General features: G+C 59.2%; 1 protein-coding gene and 1 long non-coding RNA gene across 3 annotated transcripts; one reads left to right on the forward strand and one right to left on the reverse strand.

Moving 5' to 3' along the window:
* Positions 1-498: 498 nt before the first annotated feature.
* Positions 499-17,495, reverse strand: LZTR1 (leucine zipper like post translational regulator 1). 2 transcript variants are annotated; one of them, XM_074321718.1, is made up of 21 exons: positions 16,969-17,495; positions 15,960-16,022; positions 13,052-13,108; positions 11,526-11,605; positions 11,074-11,182; positions 10,506-10,589; positions 9,535-9,592; positions 8,503-8,642; positions 7,157-7,358; positions 6,565-6,720; positions 6,047-6,157; positions 5,582-5,674; positions 5,304-5,399; positions 5,056-5,221; positions 4,658-4,827; positions 4,395-4,551; positions 3,486-3,612; positions 3,247-3,396; positions 2,489-2,594; positions 2,322-2,402; positions 499-2,069 (listed from the first exon to the last, which is right to left on the reverse strand). In XM_074321718.1, the coding sequence occupies exons 1-21, from the start codon at positions 17,244-17,246 to the stop codon at positions 1,953-1,955; spliced, it is 2,601 nt and encodes an 866-aa protein (XP_074177819.1). In that variant the 5' UTR covers positions 17,247-17,495; the 3' UTR covers positions 499-1,952. The 2 variants fall into 2 exon arrangements, with proteins under 2 accessions (XP_074177819.1, XP_019613257.2); XM_019757698.2 differs by lacking the exon at positions 16,969-17,495 and adding an exon at positions 16,470-16,959.
* On the forward strand, positions 8,853-14,151 carry LOC141569250 (uncharacterized). Its single transcript, XR_012492753.1, has 2 exons — positions 8,853-9,002; positions 12,961-14,151. It is a non-coding gene; the product is annotated as an uncharacterized LOC141569250 (long non-coding RNA).
* Positions 17,496-17,588: the final 93 nt, after the last annotated feature.

The raw sequence follows: 17,588 nt of genomic DNA on the forward strand, positions 1-17,588 counted from the left end.
CTTGGCATCTGAAACAGCCCTGACTTCAGCAAGCTGATCCCCTTTGAAAACACTCTTAAAACCCAGGCCAGACTCGGGTCCTTTGCAGGGACACAACAGACTTCCCTTCACAGGCCCAGTCTCTGCCCCGCCTAAGTCCCGGCTTACAGGCCAGCCACCCACCACTGGGCCTGTCTTACTTGAAAACAAAGACAAGGATGACAGTTTCTGACTACTGGGGCTGCTTGGCTTGGCAAGTAGTGAGGGCCCAACAAATGACATTTCTAGTTCCCAGAGGCCTGGAGAGAAAGGGGGGGGGAAGCACATAGGCATCAGTCCCGGCCTCAACCTGTGTCCCCAGTTTTCAAATCAACTGGAATCTAGGCCTCCCTGCATCTGTGATGGTGGCATGGGGTGATTAACTGCACAGGTAACTGCTCCCTGCTGGGCCTTGGCCACAACGGCCCCAGGAGCATAGATGAATTCCTTCTAGTCCTGTGAACTGCCAGTGTTCTGAAATTTGCTTTTTCGAGCCCTGGGTGTATAGCTCCATTTATTCATACCATGTCTAGAAAAGATAGTCAAGCAGCCAATTACAAGGGTCCCAGCTGGTCTGCTGTAGAGCAGGGTTTGCAGATCATTCCCTAAGACCCCCATGTGCCCCGGGCCACTTCCTAGCTTGCTGGCAGCCTTATGGATGGGCTCCCCTTGCCTAAGGCTGCCCACCTGCCACCGGGGTTCTTCAGCAATGGCCAAGGAGTAGCAGATACCACATTTGTGTGGGGCACAGCCAGGGGAGGGAAGCGAAATTTAAGGCAGAGAGATCATTTCCACCAAAAATGGCAGCCACGCAGGAAGGATTCTTGTTCCCAGAAAGGAGGCAGAATGGTGCCTTCCACATGGGGATGGACTCACATGGCCTTCTGTCAGGTAACAGGGAAGGACACAGGCCTCATCCTCAGTTCCCAAGGGGCCTACAATACAGCACAGGAGCAAGGCAGCTGGCCGGGGGGGGTGGGGGGGGTGACCCCAGGGCTTCGCTCAGGAGGGTAGGAGCCAGCTTGGATTCCTGCTACAACCCCAACCCCCACGTGTCTGGGTTGCCCAAGGTAGGGGCGAGGAGTTGCTGACATGGAAAGAGAACCAGGCAAGACTGGCCAATCCCAAGCAACTGGGCTAAATGGCCAGTCCATACTTTGGGCGGGCCAGGGCTGAGGCTGACTGGGACCGTGCCAGCAGGTGTGTGTATAGTAGGCAGCACTGCTGTGGTTTTAACGGAGGCATGGCTGACAGAATAAACACTGGTGGAGACAGCGACCTAGGGGACATCTTCGCTGGCTTCTCCTTGGCACAGTCCGAGGCCCCAAGGTACACACAGGCGCATAGGATCCTGCAGCCCCTCTGGAATCCAGGCCTAGTCCAGAGTGGTTGACCCTGGGCTGGGAGCTGACCTCAAGGCCCTTCAAACCCAAAAATTCATCTTGAAGGGCACCAAAATTCATCTTGAGTCAGATTCCATCCGTCCATTGTTGACAACACACAAGCTCCAGGTGATAGGAGGGGCCCCTTACATGGACCTTGGCAAGGGTGGGGGGTGCTGTGTGGCAGGACCTTCGCAACATGACCCAGTGGCCAGATCCACAAGCTATGCTGGGCCCTGGCCAGGACCCCTGCCTCCTGCTGTGTCTTCACCACTGAACTCTAGCTTCCCAGCCATCCCTCTACCCCAGGAGAGGGAGCCGGCCAAGGGACCTGCTTTACCACCAGCGTCCTGTGAGCCACGTCCTTAGCAGTGAAATGGGGCATTTGGAGCCTCCCACATCCCTTGAGCTCCCTCCTGAGGCTCTGAGCACGCTGCCTCTCGGCCAGCAGGTCTGACCACTCCATCACAGGCCTGAGGGTAGCCAGCAGTCTTTGCAGGGGACGGGCAGGCATAATCATTCTCCACGCGTGGGCTGGCACCACCTGGGCCCTCATATGTCGGCGCCCAACTCTGCACACTGCTTGTCGGAGATGTGGGAGGCCAGGGAGTCTAGGATGTCGAGCAGCAGCTGCTGGCTGAGTGAGCGCAGCGTGGGCAGCTTGGAGACCTGCGGGAGGCGACCAAAGGCCAGAACAGGATGGAACCGGATTCACAAGAGGGCCGGGTCAGCTCCAAAGGTGGGACGAGGAGTGGCCAGTGGGTGGGTGGTTCTGCTTGGTTATCCCCAGGGCCCACTGCTGCAGAAGATGGCCAGATTCCAGGCACCTCCCCACCCCAACTGGCCAAGGCTGCTGCCAAGGGAGAGTGGGTCCTAAGGACGAGGGATGAGCAGCGAGCACTGGGCCAGGAGGGCCCTGACCTTGGTGAACTGGTGCACGATGATGTGCAGGCAATGCCGCTTCATGTCCAGCGCCTGCGTCTTGTCGGCCGCCTCCAGGATCTGCAACGGCAGGTTCCCTGAGGGGCTGTCCCGCCTCTCACCCACCCACCTGGTGAAGGGAAGCCAGCGGGCACCACGCGCACTACCTGCAGCACATTCTGCACCGTCACGTTCATCTCCAGGTTCTGCTTGCAGTACGCCTGCAGCCGGTTGTTGTAGAAGCCATAGTAGTAAGGGGCTGCGAACAGGTAGCTGGGGGGCTGGTTAAGGAGCTGCTGCCACAGGAGCTGTCCTCCCACCAACCACCCTCCTCCCCAGGGAGGGTGCATTTGGAGCCCCCACCTGTCGGGAGCAGAGAAAACCTGAGACTGCACTTGCTCAGAACCAGGGGGCCCACCCCACCGTGAGGGACTGGCGTGGGCTCCAATCCAGGCAGGTCACTGACCTGCTCTTTACACAGGCTTTGAACCACTTAGGGGTCAAAGGTCCCACTGAGAGCCAAAGAATATCACAGCACCCTCTCCCCAGGAAAACACCCAGATGCACAGGTGCAGAACCATCCACGGCCTCCCAGAGCCCTGAAGGGCATCCTTGCACCCCATGTTCAGACCCCCACTGAAGCGACGTAACCAGCAATCCGTCCACTTCTGTCTGCTTGCCCATCGCACAGCGATGACCAACCCTTCGTTCGAGCAGTCATGAGGGTCCAGAACCCACCCGTCCCTCCTGCCTGCAAACCCCTCTGTGCCAGCCGACCATTTCAGAGCACCCCGCGCGAGCACCAGGCCCCAGGAAGTCCTTGGGAAACTGCCCGGCCAAGACCGGCCAGCTGGGCCCCAAAGCCACCCCCTGGGCAGTGGGACCCCCAGCGATGACCCGGGAGCAGCCTCGGGGGCGAGGATGCAGCGAGTCCTCAGGCGGCATGTTGACCTCGCCGTAATAGATGTAGCGCAGCATGGACTCAAAGGCCTGCCTGCTGGGCACCATCTCCCCGATGGAGATGTTCACCTGCCCATCCTCGGGCATGAAGGACCGGAACATGGCTTCGAAGTAGCTGCGGACGGGGCAGCAGAGGCCTGGCTCTCAGCGACACAGCCCGTGCCTGGGCCCAGCCCCGCCCTGCAGCCACACCCCGCCTCCCACCTGGACCGGGCAGCAAGGATGGCCTTGTGGGCTGGTCGAGGGTGCCCGTCCAGCAGCAGCGTGATGTCACAGAACTCGGCGCCTGCTCCCTCCAGGTACGCCTTCATGTCCTGGATCAGAGATGTGCCTGGGGGGATGGGGCATGGAGGGACCCTGAGCCCGAGGGCAGCTCTGGACTCGGGCCTCAGGGCCCCAGGGCACTGCCTCCTGCACATCTGCCCTGAATGAACCTCCCCAGACCCTGGAGGCACCGCCAGATCCTGTTCTCTTCTCCCCTCAGCCCCAAACCCGACCCTCAGGCCTGCCCACCCCCGAGTCTGATCTTCTCAGCCCACTGAGGCCTCCTTTGGGCCTAGAAAAACCTGTGTGCCTGCTGTGTGTCACACGGGGGCAGTGGCCTGGGGCGGGACAGGCCGCAAAGGGAGTCGGGATGAAGGACCCTGTGACATCCCTCCCAGGCTGGATGGGGACGAGGAGGCACCAGGAGCACTTGAGGTCCGTGGGCGGTGCTCATCCCTCACTGGGCCGCCGATGTTGGTGCACTTAGCAGTCACTGTGACCCTGAGCATGTCACTCACCTCAGAATCCCTCAGACCTGATGTCAGCCAGGGCAGGCACCCTTGCCAGAGAGGGGCCCTGCGTCATCTCCCGAAACATGCTTAGAAGGTTCCCCGCCCTCAGGTACACAGCCCACTGTGGAAAGCCCACGGGTTGGGCGTTCTTCTTTCAACTGAGCCTAAACTGCCTACCAGTCTGTCCCTGTCCTGTGCCCAGGGAGCAAGCACCCTGGGGTCTCCCCTGCACCCACCCGCCTGAGGGCCTGGAAGGTGCTTCCCTGTCTCCTAAGTCTCCACCAAGATGAATGCCATCCTGGCCGGTCACCGGCAGAGAAGGGGCCAGGCTCCCTACCGATGTCCACAGGCTGGTCTGAGGGGGCACGGGGCGGTGGCTGCTGCTTCCGACGCACGATCTCCACAATCAGTGGGGACGAGAGGCGCTCGAACTCCTTCATCATAATCACCTGGTTGAAGTGGGACTCCTTGACCACGAAGTTCAGGCAGTGCTCCTGGGACAGACAGGCCCGGCGGGGGGTGGGGTCAGGCGTCAGCCCCAACAGGGCAGCAGACGGGGCAAGGGGCTGGCAGCAGTGGGCAGCGTAGGCCGCGGCGCACCTTCAGCTGGCCCAGCTGCAGCCTGGCAGCGCTCTCACACACCACCAGCACGTTCTGAAGGTCCACGGAGGCCTCGATGTACTGTCGACACAGCTGCTCCAGGCGGCACAGCTGGAAGCTCAGAGCCAACTTGTACACGTCCATGATGAGCAGCACGTCCTCCACGTGGCCTGTGCCCAAGAGCTCCTTTAGCCTCGGGGACCGTGGGCAGGGGGCGGTGGCTGGGACAGGGCCCAGGGTTCCCTCTGTGCAGAAGTGGGGTCGGAGCCAGCAGGCAGCAACTGAGCCATGCACGGGTGGTCACGGGTAATCACAGCCTCCGAGCCTCAGGCTGTCTACCTGAAAGGAGGGCTGCCCACACCCCACCCTGTTCCCGTTCCACCCCAGCCCAGGAAGACCTTTTCTTGGGTATTTGATCTTGTCGGTGTAGAGAAACTGCATGAGCACCTCGAAGGGCCGGGCCTCGGCCTCTCGAATGGCCACGTGCAGCAGGGGTGGCCGGGCCCCCCCCACAGCCATAGCAGGTGCCTCCCTGGGAGCCAGAGCAGCCTCTTCCTCCAGCTTCTGTGGGGACAGGAAGGGGAGCTCAGGGGGAGTACCCCATGGATGCTGTGCCCAGGTGGGGCCAAGCGGGGCAGCACCTCACCTGGGCCAGTCGCTCCCGTGCCTGCACAATCTTCCTGCGGAGCCAGCGGCTTCGTGCTGTGACAATGGCCACGTGGCCCTGCACACACTCCTCCTTCTGCAGCAAGAATGACACCTTGCTGGAAGGGCATAGGACCCTCACCCCAAGGGGTAAGGCCCAGCCAGCTAGGGCAGGGGTCTGGGGACTCCAGGCAACAGTGGGCAGCCAGCATGCCTCTGGGCTCGAAGGCCCCACTGCTCTGCACAGTGGGCAGGGCTGGGCACAGGAAGGGCACACACCTCACCCAGCACAAACTCCACATCGCAGAACTGGCGGCTCTCCCACAGCCGCCCATAGTCTTCATGAAGCGTGCACTTGGGGTAACAGGAAAACTGCAGGAGGAGACCCCGGTGTTGCCACGAGAAGCCACTGTTGGCCCTGGCTCTGCCCACTCCAGGCCACGGATGCCCTTGAGGCCTCAGTGCCGAGCCCGACTCAGCCCGGCTCCCAGGCATCCACTGGCTCTGCCGTGAGCCCCCAACGCTGCCTCGGCCTAGTGTTCCCCACACCAGCTGCCAAACTCCTCAGAAAGGCTGCCATCCTACCAGGCACAGTCTCGACTCTAGACACCCTTGGACAAGCCCTGTCCCCACCCACCGGGTCTCAGTTTCCATCATCAGGGCCCATCCTCCATGACTGGCCCCACTGCAGAGTCAGCCCACGAGGCAGCCGCCTGCTCCCCAGGACCCTGTACATCTCCCTACCTGGAACCTGTACATCTCCCCACTGCGGATGTTGTTGTCCACGGTGCCCCCAAAGATGTACATGGCGTCCGAGATGACGGCAGCCGCATGGAAGAGCCTTCCGCTGGGTAGCTGGGTGGAAGGGGACAAGTCAGCAGGGTGGGACAGGGCAGGGCGTGGTCTCCAGCAGGGGGCTGGCTGAGGCCTGAAGCGGGCCAGGCTGTGACCAAGGATGTGGCACCACTGGACTTGAAGGAAGGGCGGGAGCACAGCTACAGGCACAGGGCAGAAGGCAGGGCCTATGGGAGTGAGTGGGCAGGACTGGCCCGTGACCCACGGAGTGAACAGAGCAGGTACTCGGTCTTGCGTGCTGCACCGAGGGGGCGTGGCCAGCAGGGCGTGAACTCCTAGGCCTCAGCTCACTTATTGTGTGACCTTGACAAGTACCCCTCTGAGCCTCGGTCTCCCTATCTTTGAGAGGGGCCAGTCACAGACCAGTCTCGGGGTGAGGGAGTGGTAACGAGGGCACTGGCCCTCACCTCTGAGGCCGGTGGGGAAGGCTGCTTGGCAGTGGTGGTGCCAAAGTCCAGGCCAAACACATCTCGAGACTTCTTGAAGCCTCCCCGCTCCTCAGAAGCTAAGGAGGGCGCTTCCTCAGAAGCAGCAGCTCGCTCTGGCACCTCGGCCCCGCCAACCTGATGGGGAGACATGAGGGTATGAGACCAGTCAGCAAGGGCCAGGCAGGCACCAGAGACTGCCTGCTGTCCCAGCCTAGAGTGCTGTGGGGACAGGTGGCGGGGAAGAGCCACAGGATGAGGGCGCTTGCAGCACAGATACGCCAGGGAGCCGTGAGGATGTCCCAGCGAGATGCAGACAGAGTGGGAAGTGGAATGTTATGAGCCCGCAGGCTGCGAGACGGAAAATGGGCCGTGGGGCCCGGGCTCCAGGGTCAGGCCAGGACAGGTGTCTAGGGCTGAAGGTGTCCTAGCCTGGCTCCTGCTGGCTTTCTGGAACCCCAGCACCCCCCTGAGGCAGTGAGGAGCTGGGGAGGAGGTGGGAGCAGGTGGCGCAGGGACCTTGCCCGTAGGGCGTGGGCCCTGGGTCTCCTCCCCAGCGCCTCGCCGTGCTCACCTCGCTGTCCGAGCTGGGCTGGACAACCTCCCAGGTCTGGAAGTCCACATCATAGCAATGCAGTTCGTTGGGCAGTGTATTGTCAGCCGCACCCCCGAACACGTAGAGGTGGCGGTCAAAGGCCACCATGGTGTGCCCGTAGCGCCTCTGTGGGGGCGGCGGGGAGCCCCGGAGCAGGTGCTCAGTGGGGATGCGTGTCCACCTGGGGCACACGACAGGGAACCAGTGCCAGACAAGCGCAGCTGCTCCCCTGTCACCTCCACCTAGGCTCCGAGGCCCCCCACAGTACGCCCAGGCTGGGAAGTGCCCTGCGGCCCTAGGAGACAAGCCCTGGCCGAGGGAGGGCCTGCAGTGCATGTGCCCAGTGCCCCTCACCCCATTTCGCTCTGGCACCAGCTCTGCCCACCTTTTTGTGCAGGGGAACAAAGGACACAGGCACGAGCCTGGGAAGGAGGCTGCCAGGGGGCTGGAGGGGAGCTGGGCTGTGAGGAAGGCGGTGCCACACTGGCTCTACCATACAGGGCCACCAAGGTCTCCCAACATCCACCTTGGCTGCTGCTGGTGGCTGCGTCTCCCCTGGTTTTCTTTCTACCCCATCCTTTTTGTCCCAAGCTGCAGCTCTACCCCCAGCTCTGGCCTGGGCCTTGCATCCTCCAGCCTTCTGCCCTCTAGACGTGCCTTCCTCAGCCTGCTCCACGGGTGCCCCCAAGCCACTGGGCACCCCTCAGGCCTGCAATGTGGCTGTGCTCTGGCCACCCCAGGACAGCAGAGCTGGGCAGGCATCATCATTGTTTCCCCGGCCCAGGATGCCAGCCTTCTCCCTTCCCAGCGGACACCCTGGCCTCCAGGGTATAACTCCCAGTCCGCTCCTGAGTCTCTCTGACCTGCAGCCAAAACTCCGTTCCCTGTCCTCCACTCACTCTCAGAGCCAATGCCTTGTCCATGCCACCTCCAGGGCTCAGGCCCATCACAGGGGTCAAGGGCTGGCCAGCAGTCAAGGACAGCATAGGCTGGCAGCGCTCAGGGCCCACACACTCCTCCGTTCTTCTGCCATCATATGAGATCGCGCCAGCCACATCTATTACTGGTGGCACTGACCATGCCATTCACGGGGCAGGGGTACCCTTCACCAGAACAAAGAGGGAGGCCACCTAGGCTCTATCTTGCTTAGCGGCAGCCACACGCAAAGGGACTGCAGGGGGCCTCTGGCCCAGTCTGTATAAAGCACTGCACATGCCCGCCTTGGGAATGAGGGCAGCTGGCCCTGCTTCATGAGGGATCTCACAAGCATGGCTCCAGACGCAGGCGTGGGTGCCAGCCCAGGGCCCCCCCACCAGGGCACTCACGTCTTGTCCTTGAATTCAAACTGGAAGAGGTTGTTTGTTATCTTGGCTCCACTCTGGCCTGAGAACACAAACATCTTGTCCCGGCACACGGCCACCGGGAAGTTGCAGCAGGACGGCGGGATCTCGCCACTCTGGGCCACCTGGGGGTGGGGACGGGGCAGTCAGCTGTGAGCTCTCCCAGGACCTGCACACACATCTGCACTTCCACTGCTGAGCTGGGACCGCTTTTATTCCTGAAGTTTCTTTTGTGAATGAGGGTTTGTAGACTACTTTTGGCAGAACAACTTCAAGCTCCACCACACCCTCCCAAATGGGGGCTAGAATTATCACTACAGGGGAAAGACCTCTCCGGGGAAAGACAGTGGAGCTATCGGACAGATGGTCGGGAAACGACAGCGGGGGGCATGGTGCCCTCACTATGTTCAGACAGGGTGGTTATACCCCAACCGCATCAGTCACCCAGAGGGACGGCCATCGAATCACAGAGCCTTAGTCACCAGGTAACTGCTGCTGGACTTGGTCATGAGGGCCAGGCAGGTCAACAGGGAGGGCAAGGGTGAGGCCGAGGACAAAGCTGAGCTTTGGCAACGGGAGCAAAGCAGCTTCCACCCTGGCCCACCCCAGTCCTTGAGCCACCGAGCCCCTCATCTCTGCCTCCCCCCAACTCCAGCCCCTAGAGCCCCTCACCTCCCATCCCGGTCCCGCATCTCTCACCCCCCTGCCTCTCCCTACCCTGTCCCCGATGCCCCTCACCCCCTGCCTCTCTACCCTGTCCCCGATGCCCCTCACCCCCTGCCTCTCCCTACCCTGGCCCCGATGCCCCTCACCCCCCTGCCTCTCCCTACCCTGGCCCCCGATGCCCCTCATTCCCCTGCCTCTCCCTACCCTGGCCCCGATGCCCCTCACCCCCTGCCTCTCCCTACCCTGGCCCCCCAATGCCCCTCACCCCCCTGCCTCTCCCTACACTGGCCCCCCGATGCCCCTCACCTCCCTGCCTCTTCCCAATCCCACACCAGCCCCCCAGCTCCTCACCTCCTCCCAGCACGTGAGCTCCCGGTCCTGGAGGCTAATGGTCCACATGTCATTCAACCTGAATGAGGAAAGAGGGGTCAGGATGCCCCTGGCTGGGGCCAGCTGTCAGGGTGGGCCTGGGCCTGGCCAGGACAGGTGGCTCCAGGGAAGAACACCCATTACATGGGACTCTGGCCAGGGAACTCTGGGGCAGCCATGAGGTGGAGCTTCTGTTGTGGGGGGCTGTACTGAGTCCCTAATGTGCCAGGCCCCCACCCAGCCAGGCGGGAAGAACAGCCTTATTCCTGACATATAGAGCCGGGGACAGGGTCAGCCACTTGGCTGATTCCCAGAGCGAGGGGAGGACTTCAGAGCGGCTACACTCACAGAAATTGCACCATTTGGAGTTTCTGTGATGCTGAAAGTTTGGGGAATGGGCACATGCTGCTTTTGTGATCAGAAAAGTACAGCAAAGCCATTTGCTAAAACAAGGAGGAAAAAGCCTGTGACAGAGGCAAGAACCCTGCTGCCCTCCATAGGGAAGGGGCCAGGTCTGAGCCCTGCCGCTGCCACCCACCTGCTCACTCAGCCCCTCAGGGTCACTCCTCATGGTGGGCCTGTGTAGTCTCACCCCAGCAATTCAAGGGGCCACCTCCCCCAGCCTCCGGCTATGGTGACACCCAGTTACTTGCTCTGGAGACCTGAACACCCTCGACAGCTACACAAACATGGGCCAGGATTGCTGCCCCCTGAGACACACTGGGAGGGACCTCAGGGGTGCCAGTCCTTCTGCCCGCTGTGGAGGTCAGGCAGGAGCTCCACTCAGTGGCCCTAACCCCCACCGTGTCCATTTTCCTCTTCCCCCCACTCCCTATCTACACAGCTACCTTCCTGAGAGACCCCAGCCTGAACCCTCCCATGCCAGAAGGGCCTGCTCTGTGCCTCAGTACACTGGGCCACTCGGGCGGGGCACAGGCCGAGCCACCACCTACCTGGCGTTGCCATCATAGCCGGCAAAGATCCACAGCTTGTCACTGTACACCGTGGCACCATGGGCAGACCTAGCGACTGGCAACCTGGAACGTGGGCAGTGGGAGAGGAGAGAAGCCACTCAGCGCAGACCTGAGCCCCATCGCCTCAAGGGCCGATCCAAGGGCCACAGCCCAGCAAGGCCCGCCCGGCCCTGGGGCTGCCATGTCCATATCTGTTGACACTGGGAGTCCAGGAACTACAGCCAGGGCATAAGGGACAGCATCAGGGGCGGAGCTTAAGAGGCACCAGGCGGCCGAGGAGGCACAGAGCTCTCTCCAGCTGCCACCAAAATATCAAAGGAGGTGCTTGTGAGGCAGGACCACTCAAGCCCCCATCACAGGACATTCGGGCGGGTCCCTTCTAGTTTCTCAAAGAAGGCAACCTAAGAGCTGGGAGGAGGCGACCGACAGGCACAGCTGGGAGTTGGCACCCACTCCAGCTCCCAAGCCTCCCCAGGGCTCTTCGCCTGCACTGCTATGGGGCCAGAAAGCCGACAGGATAACCCCAAAGATTTCCGCAGTCTCTCACCGTCCTTCAATTTTCCACTCTGTCCATTGGCCAGTTGCAAATTTGTATTCAAAGAGGTCATTTTTATTCTTCAGGTTAGAATTGGAATAAATGTCTCCAGTGTAGCCCCCTGGGTAAAGCGAGAGAAAGTGTCACGCCCAAAGGCAGCATTTCAGAGTCCTTAAACCTCAGGAGTGGGGGCAGAATCTGGCTCCAATAAAAATGCATTTCAGAATTCCCTGGAGCTCTGGGAGTGCCTACTGCATGCCTGCCTGCCTCTGTGCTGGGCTCTGGGGACACCGAGATCAGCAGGACCCCCATTCCTTGTCCCTGGCAGGGATGGGGAGTCACCTGGCCCAGTCAGAGGCAGACAATTCCAACCCCAAAAGATCAGGCAAGGTGTGGACAGAGAGAGGCCGGCTGAGCACAGCTCGTGGCAGGAGCCGTGGCAGGAGGGCGTGAGGGCCGCTCACCAAAGACGAACATGCTGCTCCCGTAGACCACGGCGGAGTGGTGGTAGCGGGGGGCCGGCGGGGTCCCAGTGGTGAAGGCCCTGGCAGGGGAACAGGGGCAGTGGATGTCAGCAGAGGTCAGCCAGCCCTGCAGTTAATGCTGCACAGGGCAGCCCTGCCACCCCATATTTCCTTGTATTTTTGTATTTTCAAGGCAATACCTGTATCATTAGAAAAACTTTTAAGAAAATTGCCGGTAAGGAAAAACCAAAACCACCATCACTAAAATGTACGTATAACCCCTTTCCCAGAAACTGTTGTCCATACCTGGAGGTCTCCCCCACTTCTTACGCATATTGTGCCTATGAGTGATTTTTAAAAATGGAATCATGTGGTAGCTGTAATCTGCTTTTTCAACTAAGCAGTAGACTATGACTAGGTCCTCGTGCTATTCTAGAACCATCCTTACCCCCATTCTCACAGCGGCACTGTATTCTGTAGCATGGGTGGCCCACAAATTTTATTTGTTGAATTAAAATCCCATTTATACCGCTTTCCTGGGGCCACATCCTTTCAGAGGTTTATATTTTGGCAATTTTTAACCAACAATTATAAAGTCTTCAGAGTGAAGTTTTAAGACAAATCTATAACTTCTGGCTGCATTTTAAAATCAAGTGTGAGAGAAAAAATATATAAACTTCTATGGCAATCTCAGTGCTACCCAGGTCTCCCGGGAAGAGGGTAGGTGGTGCGGAGTTATGCCAGGTTTGGCAGCTGTGGGTCCTGGACCTGGACATCCTCCTCCATGAAAGCGGGGCAGTGAGACCCACCCCAGAGGACTTCTGGGCGCAGAGCTCCTACAGAGTGTGGCACCCAAGAGGCTCAGGGCATCTGTGCACCTGAGCAAGCAGATGGCAGAGCGCCGGAGGAAGCCCAGTAGCTTCTAATCTCTGAATGCATTTCTCCCCCTCATCTGTGAGCTGCTCCCAAGCAGAAGCTAGACTGCAGGGCACAAATACGCAGTGCTCAGAGAGGGCAGGTGTCTTGCCCAAGGCTGCACAGCTGGGGAGGACCATCTGCAGGAGGGAGGCGACGCCTGCATGATACCCACTGCCTGTGTGGGGTCTTCTGGGAGAGGATGAGCCCAATGGGGCAGGGAGGGGAAAGGAGACCCTGCAGCCGCGGAGTCAATCCTGGAAGGACCCATCAAACAATGTCAGCTTCCACAGTGCCCCTGGCTGCGAGACAGGCCTGGTGACTAAAGGGCTCTCCTGAGGCAGAATTTGAGGACCCACAACCAGGTCAAAGAGATCCCACAATGAACAGGATTCAGGATAATCAATCTCAGTCACAGACTGAAACCCAGGAAATGGAGGGAACACTAAGAGAGGCACTGAGCGTGGCATCCCGGGGGCTGCTGTTATCTCCTCCTTGAAGCTTCTCTCTACCTTTCCAGGAGCATGACCGCACTGGCAACCAGGGCCCCGTGCAGCGCTACCATGTTCTAGGAAAAAGAGTGGGGCCCTGGGGCCCTGGAGGCCACCGACCTGCACCAGGAGCAATCCTTCACATCGAACCGCAGGAGGTCGTTGAGCATCGTCTTCCTGAAAGATAGCCAGGGAGAAGCGGGCTCAGTCCTGGTCTGCTCTGCTCTGCTCTGCAGGGCGTTGCTTGGCCAGGACTTGGGAGATGGACACCGAAGCCCGGGGCTGGGGGTCGGGCTAGGGGAGCTGCTTTGGGGGACTTAACTAGGGCCAGCCAAGCAGCCGATCCTGAGGGAGCAGAGCGGTGACCACAGAGGAAGTTCCTTAGCTGGTGCAGGCAAGGGGGGGTGCCTGCCAAGGGTCAGGACCAAAGCATGATCCCAGCCATCCCGGGCTCACCCCTCACCTTGGTCTCCAGAATCCCCACTCGCATGTCCCAGCGCCCCCTCCCCAGGGGCTATGCCACCACAATGTACACACTTGTCCACACCTCAGGGGCGGCCCCTTCCCTTCTCTTAGATCTTCCTGCCACCTCTTTATCTCAAAGTCAGCGTAACAACTACACTAAAGATACAGTAAAATTGAAAACAAACCCACTGGCCATGGCACCACCTAACACAACCTGCATGTTACCACCCAGCCCTTGTCAGTAAGAGGAAAGAAGGGCATCAACCCAACAGGAGCCCAGCACGCCCTGCATGGCCGGCCAGGCCTGCGCCTGGTTCCCCTTGCACTGCCTCGCTGTCTGCACCAGATCACTGCACGCTCCACCTCCATCTACAGAAGAAGAAACAGCCTGGGAGATAAAACGGCCTGCTTGAGATCATGCAGCCAGGAAGCCAGGAGCTGCTACGCCCGGAAGTGAATGTAATTTCCCCCCCATTGGCCCCTCCTCCCCATGTCCCCTCTCCCAGGGCTGGAGGCCATCTTTCTTTGTACCAGTCAGTCCTTACAAAGTTGCAACTAGATTAAGACAAATTTCTATACTGTTTATCTTAGTGTCACATGTAGCAAAAATGTTTCTACTTGTTGCTATATAGTTATCACTCAAACTACCTGTCATTGTTGGAGATGTTCCCACCCATTGCACTGTGCTGCACACCAAGCCTCTTCGGTTTGTGGGATTCTCATTAAGGCTCCAGTAAACGTCTTTATTTCATTCCTTCATGTGACAAACATTTGTTGAATTGTCTGGGTGCTGGGATACAGGTCACGGCTGAGGATACGGGTAACAAAGAGCTGTGTGTTTTGGGATGATGGAGCTGGAAAGAGGTACAGAAGGGGAGGGGAGGGTCTCCCATTGGTCCAGTTGGTCCAGGTGGTCAGGGAAGGCCTCATTCACAGGAGATTCAGAGGAGAGGTAGGAAGGGTGGGAAGAAGGGAACAGCCAGTACAAGGGCCCGAGCAGGATGTCTGGCACAATCAGAACACAGCAAGGCAGTGGTGTGGTCCAGTGTAGTGTAGGACAAGGGCAGAGAAGCAATGGGGACACACGGATTGCCAAGAGGGCTTGGGCTTTTACTCAGAGAGAGGTGGGGAGACATTCCAGGGTTCTGAGCTGAGGAAGAACACATGCTGACTTGCATTTTCAAATGAATCCCTCTGGTGTCTCATGGGGAAGAGAATGTAGGGGAGACAGGATGGACGCCAGGGAACCAAGCCCAAGGAGACCCTTCTTCCCAGTCTGTAGTCCCTCATCGGGTCTTGCCTATCCCACTAGCCCCAAGTCAGCTCCTCCAGAGAGTCTAGTAGGACCAAGGCTGCAGCACCAATCAGAGGTCAGCCCTTCCCAGGCTTCAGGCCAGGTCCTATGGTTGAGAGGTGGGGATGGGACTCATGGGCAGGATGGGTCATGTGCAAACACTGCAGCCCCAACACAGGGAAACTTCTCACTGACCCTCAGGAGCACCCTGCAAAAGTAGTACACATGCCACCCCATATACAGAGGAGGAGACCAGAGGGCAGTTATTGCTGTTAAGTCACCTGCCTGAGGCCAAAGTCACAACGCTCTAACTTGAACGGAGCCCTGCCTGTCCGAGGGAACAAGCTTCAGCCCCACGTCCAGCAGATTCCCAACGCTTCCAGATCCCTGATGGGCATCCCTGGCCTTTCCTGAGTACATCAACGAATGACGGAGGCAAGCTCTGTCCAAACTCAGACCCAGTGCTATTCTGCACACTCCCATCTCCAGGCCATTGCTTACCCTGATCCCGATGCTTGGCACACTTTTTCTTTTTTGAGTGGCCCACTCCTCATCTCTCAGGTCAACAAACCTTTCCACGAAGGCTTCTCTGACAGGACCAGACCCCCTCTTCAGGTCCAGAATAAGCACTCCTGCTGCCGCTGTGCCTGTGCCCAGGACCTGACATGGCCTAGCCCACACTAAGACAACTCTTTCCATCTGGGGAGGTCCAGTTACTAGAGAATGGGTCAGAGGGAAACATGCAAGGAGAAGGGAGAGACTGCAGAAACCAAGGGTTTACCACAGCCATTATCTTTCATCAAAGGAAACCAGCCACAGTTCAGGCGATAGAGGTGTGCTCACCAACAGAACATCAGGTCATTTCCGGGAAAGGTTTTGTTTTTTTGCCAGGACTTTACAGCAATGTGGGAAAACCCTTACAAAAAAAAAATTGAAAACTTGGGAAATAAATAAAACTGTGTCCTCCATACCTTCTCAGCTGCCATGTAGGCATGTGGATGAAGCCCAGAGAAGTGCAGGGAAGGAGAAGTGCCTGGCTAGAGTGGATGTGTTTCTTTCAACTGCTGTGTCCACTCACTCAAAACAAGAGGGACATTTCCAGATCCTGAGCATGTGCTACCCACTGGATGCTGTGGGCCTTGAGTGCAGGGAACCTCACAGTTTGGGAAACTGACGCTTAGCTAATATCTGGAAAGACAGTAGCAGAGCTGCAGAAGCCCATGTTTCTCCCTCCCTGGTCCCAATACCCTGATGCGCAGACTCACTCACCCATTGTCTCCACCAAATACATAGATGGCATCTTTATAAGCCACCACCGTGTGTTTGCTGCGCCTGGAAAGAAAGAAAGGGTGGGCAGTGTAAGGACAGGACCCTCTTGGGGGCACTCAAGGAATGAGACCAAGCACTGGGGCTGCCACAGAAGTTGGATAACACCTCTCAACTGTCAAAATCAACAGAAACCTCTAAATTCTACCAGTCGCCCAAAGGACCCCACATGCAGGGACACTTGACCCTGCCCTGGGACTCTCTGGACTCCCCAGTTAAGAGACCCACAAACACAATATAGCTCTAGTACCCTGCCCCTGGCCACCCCGCTCCGGGACTCCCTCAAAACCTTCTGCACTGCCCTGGGCACCTTCCTGAACACCCCCACTCGTCCCTCCATTACCAGATCCCGCTCCAGGACACCACGTCCCACCCAGCCTCGCCCCTGGACCCCGCCATGAAACCTCCTCAGAGATTCCCCCCAACCTCCAAGATCCCTGAATCCCACCGTACCGAGCCCCCACGAACTCGTCGCAGGGCGGGAGGCGCCGCCAGCGATGCACTGTCTCGAAGGGCCCGAAGTTAAGCGTCAGGTACTCGACACTATCCGAGCAGCTGTGGTCAAAGTCCACGCTCGGGGCTACCTTGGACCGCGCGCCGCCTGCCAGGGCCCCGGTCCCGATCGGGCCCCCCGAGCCACTCGTCCCAGCCATCCCAGGTCCACGCCCGACCCGCCACCAGGTCCGTGGGACCAGCGGCCACCGCCCTGTGCCGCCCCCGAGAGACTACGTTTCCCGGCGAGCCCCGGGCCGACGGTACGGCACTTCCGGCTAGTGCCGCGCTTTGGTACGCCTGCGCTTCCGGCTAAGCCTAGTGCCCCTCGTGATTCCGAGGGCCAGCGCGGCACCTGCGACCCGCCCTGCGGCGAGTGCTTAACTTTCTGTGAGGCATTTCCCGCAGAATACCGGTGTCCGGTTTCCCTCTTCCAGTAAACGCGGCGTCGGGTCCCTACCTCCGTGCGCCTGCTCGGGCCTCGGCCGTGATCGTCCGCCGCTCCCGGGATCCCAGGTGAAGGGTTCCGGGTTCGCAGAGGCCTCCGCAGGCAACCCAACTCCTCCCTTCCTGCTCGCGCCCCCAGCCCGGGCCCCCAGCGTCTGCCCTCAGTGTTCTTATTGGCTGAGAGGCAGTGTGATGCCGAAGCTCTGGATTCTCGTTTTTACTTAATAACAGAGCCTGTTTCTTCACCTGCGAAATAAGGATTCCAGAAGCTCTGGCTGCCACGAGAAGCATGAGGTCTGTCTCAGGACCCAGCTCCTACCGCCCTAAGCGAACAAATGCCCCCCAAACTGCCAAGCGTAAACTGCCTCTGACGTCTGAAGACGCCCTTCCTGAGTGAAGCCTTTTACATGTGCCGTACCCTCTACTTGGAATGCCCTTCCTTCAAAATCCAGATCCAAGACACAGGTTGGAGAAGGCTTGCTTAACCCAGGGGGCAGAATCAGTTGCTCCCTCCTCTGGGCGCTCACAGGCCAAACTTCCTTGGTGTGGCACTGAGCATTCTGTGGTTGTACCTGACTGTCACTTGCTTTCTTTCTCCTGAGTGTTTGCCCAACGCAGTGGAAGTCACACAGA

This window comes from Rhinolophus sinicus, linkage group LG16 (assembly GCF_036562045.2).
Source record: "Rhinolophus sinicus isolate RSC01 linkage group LG16, ASM3656204v1, whole genome shotgun sequence".
NCBI classification, from domain to species: domain Eukaryota; kingdom Metazoa; phylum Chordata; class Mammalia; order Chiroptera; family Rhinolophidae; genus Rhinolophus; species Rhinolophus sinicus.

Bases quoted from the DNA above. Each gene is read 5' to 3' on its own strand.
- LZTR1 (XM_074321718.1), bottom strand. From the start codon at position 17,246: ATGCTTCTCGTGGCAGCCAGAGCTTCTGGAATCCTTATTTCGCAGGTG. The intron at 11,606-13,051 runs GTCGGTGGCCTC...TTCCCCTGCCAG, and splicing joins AAGGATTGCTCCTGGTGCAG to GGCCTTCACCACTGGGACCC. The intron at 6,721-7,156 runs GTGAGCACGGCG...TCTCCCCATCAG, and splicing joins AGCCCAGCTCGGACAGCGAG to GTTGGCGGGGCCGAGGTGCC.